This window comes from Myotis daubentonii, chromosome 7, assembly GCF_963259705.1.
Source record: "Myotis daubentonii chromosome 7, mMyoDau2.1, whole genome shotgun sequence".
Taxonomy (NCBI): Eukaryota; Metazoa; Chordata; class Mammalia; order Chiroptera; family Vespertilionidae; genus Myotis; species Myotis daubentonii.
The window spans coordinates 19889794-19897254 of NC_081846.1; the positions used below are offsets into that span (position 1 = coordinate 19889794).

General features: G+C 42.5%; 1 protein-coding gene across 13 annotated transcripts in view; it reads right to left on the reverse strand.

The window, feature by feature from the left end:
* The window catches only part of FN1 (fibronectin 1), a 67354-nt gene extending 60652 nt beyond the window's left edge, over positions 1-6702 (reverse strand). For all 13 annotated transcript variants that reach the window (XM_059703056.1, XM_059703067.1, XM_059703063.1 and 10 more), the window contains exons 1-5: positions 6287-6702; positions 5201-5329; positions 4159-4296; positions 2685-2816; positions 1605-1742 (exon numbers count right to left, since the gene is read on the reverse strand). In XM_059703056.1, coding sequence (XP_059559039.1) covers positions 1605-1742; positions 2685-2816; positions 4159-4296; positions 5201-5329; positions 6287-6434 — 685 coding nt within the window. In that variant the 5' untranslated portion in view covers positions 6435-6702. The remainder of the gene's footprint in view (positions 1-1604; positions 1743-2684; positions 2817-4158; positions 4297-5200; positions 5330-6286) is intronic.
* Positions 6703-7461: the final 759 nt, after the last annotated feature.

Below are 7461 nucleotides of genomic sequence, written 5' to 3' on the forward strand. Positions count from 1 at the left end.
AAGTGCTCTTTGAAAGTTGAATTAATATCCAATTCATTTTTTCATCACTGCACCCTCTTGTACAAAGTAGGGGCTTAAATTATTTCATAAAACAAATGACTTTTCTTTGAGAAACTTTACCCAACTTGTGTTAGAAGAGTTTTAAATAACAGATGAGAGTTTAAGTCAGACATCTAATTTGTCGTAAGCCAAAAACATTACCACCAAGGTCTTGGAAGTCTGATGATCATAATAACATTTTAAATGCAAAAGATCTAATGAACCACCAAGTTTTTGGAAAATATTTGGTCATAATCGTTATTACTTTCCATGAGAGATTTAGTTTTTGTTAGCAAAGAATTTAAATTTGGATGATGAACATTTTAAGACACTTAAACATTTTAAGCTAGATAAATGAAATAGGTCATAATATTTAGATTTGATTTTAAAATCATTTATAACACCCATAGTTAATGGCTGTTTTGCTTCTATAAACTCTATAGTTGCTATTAGTTTGAAGTTTCAAAACAAAACAAAACATAACACGTTTTGAACCGCTAAGGCAGGGGTGGAAAACCTTTTTTTTTCTGCCACTTGGATATTTATAACATCATTCTCGGGCCATACAAAATCATCAACTTAAGCCCTACCCTGTTTTTCCCAGTGATTAGAGCATTGGCCTGTGGACTAAAGGGTCGTGGGTTCGATTCTAGTCAAGGACACATGCCTTGGTTGCAGGCTCCATCCCCAGCCCTCCCCTGGTCGGGGCCTATGCAGGAGGCAACTAATCGATGTTTTCCTTTCTCTATCTCTCTCTCTCCCCCTTCCAGTCTCTCTAAAAATCAATGGAAAAATATATCCTCAGGTGAGGGTTAACAAAAAAAATTTATAAACTTGAAAATTAGCCTGCTATATTTGGTCAAACATTTAATTAACTCAACCCTAATCATTTGGGCCAGACCAAATGGTTTCTCAGGCTTAGTACAGCCCTGGGTTGACATTCCCCATCCCTGCCTTAAGGCAGCAAGTAAGGTCAGGCAGCCCTAGAAGGAGCAGTAAAGCTGTCAGAAGTCAGTTTTTAGCACTACTAAGCTTATGTAGGATTTTGAGCAAGAGACACTGTCCTTAACCCACAACAGACACATCATTTTAACCAATGGGATAAGCATTTTTATTTCCATCAGTTTTGCTTATGAATAGGCCTTATTTACATGTGAAACATAAGGAAACCTTAAACTTTAGAGCTTTGCTCCCTTCTATGTCAATAGTACTCACATGCTCAAACATGCGTTGGCATGTTATTTCAATGACTTCTTTGCTCTTAATACTTTGAAAATATCTCAGCGATAATTTAGATTAAACATTTGCAACTAATCTTCATGCCCACAACACATTTGACTTTTATATGAATATTAAGGTTCCTAGTAGCTGATAGTCTTTAATGAACAAAGATTTTTTTTTAAAATTTAGTCTTCTTGGAAGAAGCAAAATAAGCTTAGTATAGAACTTTTCTTGACATTCAAAAGTTACCAAAAAAATTGATGTATTGGGAGTGTTCTAAGTGACATCACATTACATTTCTAAGAATCCAGAAAATCATCTTAACACGCAAATCTAGAACATACTTCTAGAGGTACAGGTGATGCGTCCACTGCCTTCTCCCAGACAAGTACAGTCCACCATCATCCAGCCTTGGTAGGGCTTCTCCCAGGTTTCCCCAACAACATAGGAAGTCCCGGCAGCGTGGTCAAAACATTTCTCAGCTGTCGGAAAATGTGGAGGAAAAAGAGGGGGGAAAAGCTATGTCAAATTGTGCCACCTCCCCTGTAATTTAAAGTGTATTGTGTAAGCAAAAATCCAGCCACATGTTTTAAGTAGTACTCTGTTCAAAAAGAAAAGCATGCCCTGTAACTAAGCACATGGTAACCAAAGCAAAAGAAAGCTCAAGTTGGGCTGGCAGGCAGAAATTCCGTGCCTCTAATAAGAATATGGACTGTATATTTTCAGCTGGTATTATTCTGCTTCACACCAGTATTTTAAGTGAAAAGGATCTATGTATGTATCCAGTCTGTAGGACACTAAATGTGCAAAATTCCAATCTAATTATGAATGACCAATTATGAATGTCTAAAAAAATGACAAGAAAGCCTTTGGAATTTGGATTTCTGTAAAAAAAGAAAACACAACCCAAAGGAAAATAAAAGTATCTGAATTAGAGAACAATCGTGAGTAAAACTGACAGACAGAAACTTTCAAGTTTGGGATTGAGACCAAAAGAAACTCAACAATTTTTATTTTGAAAAATAAAATTTACTAAGGTGTGACAGAGCACACACAATTTTATGTTTCAGTCTAGTGTGTTCCAATAAAAATGTCAAAAGTATCATTTTTTTTTTCTTTTAAATAACATATCTTGACCAAGGAAAACCTGAGATTAGACACTAGACAAAAGAAACTTCTTCCTAAACCTTTCAACTTTATCTTCTGCTTTTGAAACAAAATTAAGACAAGACTTATATGCAGTGGATATTTTTGATCTGATTCTTTAAGACTATGGATTATAAAACATTTCATTATTTAAAATAAAATTCCCATTTCATTATTTTTTTCATTGGAATTCAGATCTCTTGTTCATGTGGAGTTTGGTTCAACCCAACATCTTGACTGTGCATCCCCACCCCTCATTTGTCCCTATAGTCACACACCTATGGGCTTGCAGGTCCATTCTCCTTTCCCGTTGCCAAGACACACACACTCTAACATGTAACCACCAGTCTCATGTGGTCTCCTCCAGGTGTCACCAATCTTGTAGGACTGACCCCCTTCATGGCAGCGGTCTGTTCAAGATAAAAAAAGAAAATTAAAGAGAGTGGGGGGGAAAAAAACATTAAAAAAAGAAAAAGAAGTAGTCTCATGTTCTATCCAAAGTAGGTACTTAGGTTAGCCACTGTAAGTATTCAGAGAACAGCTTTCCCATCAGAGACAGGGGAAAAGTTAACAGGTCTGGTGACTTGGGGTCATTCAATCAAATGTTTTGTTTAAGCACAATGGGAAACCACAGAGAAAAATGAATGGCAAAGAAAGAGGTCATAAATCCTGGCTCCCAGAGGGATCGCAGGAAATTGGGTCCTAAAGCAGAAAAGCAAGGCTGGCAGACATGACCTCCATACAGACACAGGAGGTTGAGCCTGAGACTAATTCATTGAAAAGCCATATTGGGTATAGTATTTCGGCTTTCGGGAGTGTGGAGAGTCTGTGTTTTATCCTAGGTTACATATATAATTTTGGCAGAAAGCAAATAGATGCGTGCATATCAAGTGTGAAAAACCAGGTACTTTTCTAGGCTGTTAAGCAAGCTGGCACATCTACCCACTACATTGTAAACACTGTGGACCACTGACTCTTAACATTTGCCAATACATTTGCATAAACCCTAACATTAAGTATGGGGAAAGCAGATTGGGCCTATTCACAAGGGACTGTCTTGTTCATTTGGATATAACTTTTTAAAGTGACTTACAGGATGGATTTAAAAAAGCAAATACTATGTTAATAGAATCCATTTATAACCTAGTGAATCATACTGGAAAGACCTCCTGAACTAAACTACAATTGATGAGAGTCAACCCATTCCCCAAAGTATCTTGGAAACACTATTAAGCTAATCATTCCACATTGTCCCTGGGAATAGAGAGATCCAATTCCTGGGTATAAACTATTGGTCACAAAGAAACCAGACTGTTTGTATGGGATGAAAGAGGTCTCTCTGCATTGCAAACAAGAAGAGCAGTCCACACAATGGAAGGTTCACTCTTCATGACCATCTTCCAATCATTGCAGATAATCACATGGTCAGTCTGGCTTGAAGATGCCCAGGAATGTAAAATGGGTAACTTCTCTAAGTATGTCTTACTGGAGTGGAACCCAGGAGATCCACTTGGTTACACTGTGTATACACACACACACACACAAACACACACACACACTTAAAACCACACTGATTCTATCTGTGCTGAGAGACATCTCCCAGAAGCACAGGAATCAGTTGAATGACAACATAACAGTACCTGGTCACCTAGAATAAATCCCAAAATTAAGACTATCCAGTCATCAATAACAGAAAGTGACAGCGACAGTAATGGAGAAATTCATATTTATGGTATTTCAGCATCATCTTACTTGCAATGGTACAGCTTATTCTTCTTCGTCCAGCCCCGATGCAGGTACAGTCCCAGATCATGGAGTCTTTGGGACGCTCATAAGTGTCCCCGACCCGGTACGTGTTCCCAGTGTACTTGTCAAAGCAAGTCTCTTCAGCTGAGGGGAGAAGGAAAGTGCACATGAACCTCACATATGTAAAAGCCTTTCTATTCCACTAGCCTCATCCAAAGGAGAACTCGCTTTTCTACTCTGTGAGCAACACGGTACCACAAAAAGTTTTTAAAGATGGAAGTGGGAGACCTAGAATTTCCTTTAGGCTCTCATAAAGCCTTGACTTTTGATCTTTGGCAAGTTCCCCAATTTTCTGTAAATTAATTTCTACTGTAAAGGATTCTCAGGCCCTAGGAGAAAGCCATAGGCAGTACTACCTTAGGACAGGCTAGATGGTGAAGGAAGGACTGCAGATTCAGATCTCTGACTCAGAGAGTCCAACCAAGGTCCACATAAAAGCAAACAATTTGAAGAGCCCAACCCCCACCAGGCACAGTCACTTGTTAATCCTATTTCCACTTTAGCTCATCTGTGCTGCTCTGTGCAAGTTGCCATAATTTGCAAGCAACATATCAATGGTCATAAAGAATGAGAACTTCGAAGTGGTTAGTGGTTTTGTGTAAAAAAAAGCCATTTTACATTATAATGCCCAAAGTGTTTTCTGGCCCATAATCTTATTGTTTAAGATTTAAAATTACTTTCTAATAAATTAAAATTTTATAAGTGTTTTTGGAGGAAGAATACACAAATCTTTTATTTTCTCATCAAAACCTTTTGGAGAGTAAAACAGAAAGACTTGAGGAATTACTTGGGGATACATTTGTTCTTTTGTTTCAAAGGCAAAAATAACATGTAAAAAGCAAATATCAGCAGTTATTAAATGTTTTTAAAAAGGAAATGATAGATCATTCTATTGAAAAACTGGTGTACGTATTTTTACTACCAGTGCTGAATTTAATCAACAAACGCCACTTCTCCAAGAAGTTACAAGATACTCCTCACCACTTACCTTCAGGTTTGCTCTCGCAGTTAAAGCCTCGGCTCCCTCCATAACAGGTACAAACCAAGGTATTGCCCAGGTATGTGCGCTCCCATTGTTGGTTTATCTGATAGTGATTCCCATTATCAAAACAACCAGCTGTAAATGAACAAATGAACAAAAAAGTTGTTACATTTGCATCCCCCCTTTTTCCAGATTATGGAATTTTTTTGCACAATTAAATTGATGAGCCTAAGCAACAAATATAGAAAAATAAGTTAATCTTCAGGGCTCGCAGAGAATGAAAAGCAATATGGCACTAAAATGTAGAGGTAGAAACTAGCTATCTAAAGATTCAACCACAGTTTTTACATGTAGGTATTTAGGTATTCCTTCCCCCCCAACCCTCTTTCTTTTAACTTAGCTAAATGGTATACAATGATGTCATTTCCATCTGGCCAGGGGTCAACATCAAGGAAGAAGAAACACTTTAAAACGCGGATAACTACAAATGCATTTTAAAATATGCAAGGAACTTCCATGATCTTTTTGGGTAGTAAGTCAAGAGGACAATTTTAAGCAGTTTTCTCTAGCCGAGGCCAAAGGAGGGTGTGTCTTTGAAAAACTGGAGCAGGAATTCTGATCTCTGTTCTTGGGGAAGTGTCCTGAGGGGCCCCTAGGCAATGCAAACTAAATTACCTCACATTCAGATGTAGTGAGGAACACAGCTATGTAGCTACCTTCTTCCCACCCATGTTGAACATATTTAACCAGTTATTTAGTAACGCAGAAAACAAGAAAGACCACACTAAGCCCAAAAGAACCTGTAAAGGCTTCCATTATTTTCCTCTTTAAAGGTAAGTTTTGCTGCATTCACAGGAAAACGACCTGAACGTGTAGAGCTGATAAGAGCACAGGAGTCCCTGTCCTCCAGTGTATTATCCTAGGCCCGCAGACCCAGCCTGCTCAAACCGATGCCTCCTGCGTCCACAGTGGTTTCCCATTAAGGCGAGCACACGCTCCATGCGCGCGCGCGCAAAACTTCATCCCCAACTTTAGTTGGTTAGATGGTCCCATCCCTGCGCCAGCCGGTTTCAGCCCGCAGTCCATACTCACGCTTGTTTTGGCTGACAGCCACCGGGGACGGGGGCAGTATCATTTGCTGAGCCTGCCTCTTGCCCCTCCAGGTTGCGGCCGAGGGCACCGCCATCCCCAGGGACACGGCGGCCAGAAGCAGCAGCCCGGGTCCCGGACCCCTGAGCATCTTGAGACGGTGCGGGGAGAGGCCCTCTCCACGAGGCAATTGCCACCGAGTTCAGTTCTCTTAGAAACCTACGGGAGGGTCCCTCCCAGGGCCCGCAGGGGGGTGATGCCTTAAGGCAGGTAAGGGTCAGAGGATGGGGAAGGGGACGGGTAGAGGGACAGAGGGGAAGGAAAGGATGGAGAGAAGTTGTGGCTGCGGGTCCCGACTCGCGCTTGGGGCTCCCTTTCCTGCCCTGGTACGGAGCTGCCGGCGCGAGCGGCCGAGCCTGGACGGCCGGGGGTTTATATGGGACCGTCCCCTCCCGCCCCCCGCGAGGCCCCGGGCGTCGGGGAGGAGGGGCCCGCCCGGCTCCCCCCGCCCCTCCTGCGGCCGCTGCCGCCGCGACCGCGCGCCCATTGGCCGGGGCTCCGGGTGACGTCAGGGGGACTGTGGGTTCGCCGCGAACAAAAGAGATGCTGATCCTCCGCCAGGATTGGGGCTGGAGAACTTTTTTCGGTTTCCTTTGCGGTCGTCCAACTTTTGGGGGGCGGAGGGGGAGGGATGGGAAGCGACTGGGAGAGGGTAGACGGGAGGAAAGGGAGGGGCTGGAGTTCAGTGAAGCGGAGGGGTTGCAAGTCCTCCTCCCTCCCCCCTCCGCTTCCCTTTTCTTTCTTATTAGGGTGGGGGGTGAGGACATTTCGTCCTCTCTTAAAAAAAAAAAAAAAGTCTGTTCACTGGAGTGTATTTTGGGGGGAGGACAAAACCGCGAAGTGGCCACCACCTTGCAGCTGTAGGAAAGTGGCCTTCGCGTCCCAGGGCGGGGCGGCCTTTTCTCCTGTTCCCTTTCTTCGGTTTAATTTAATGTGCACGATTTGGGATTCCCTAGAGTTCGCCTTCAGAGCTGCCTGTGCAAGCCCTCTCCTCGCAAGCGCTGTACCAGCCCGGTTCTGAGAGGTGCTGGCCGGGGACAGAGGGGAGCATCCATCCTTTCATGAGCTTCCCTGAGGACCTGGAGTTCGCGGGGCGCTGGGCGGGTCTGGGGGGACTT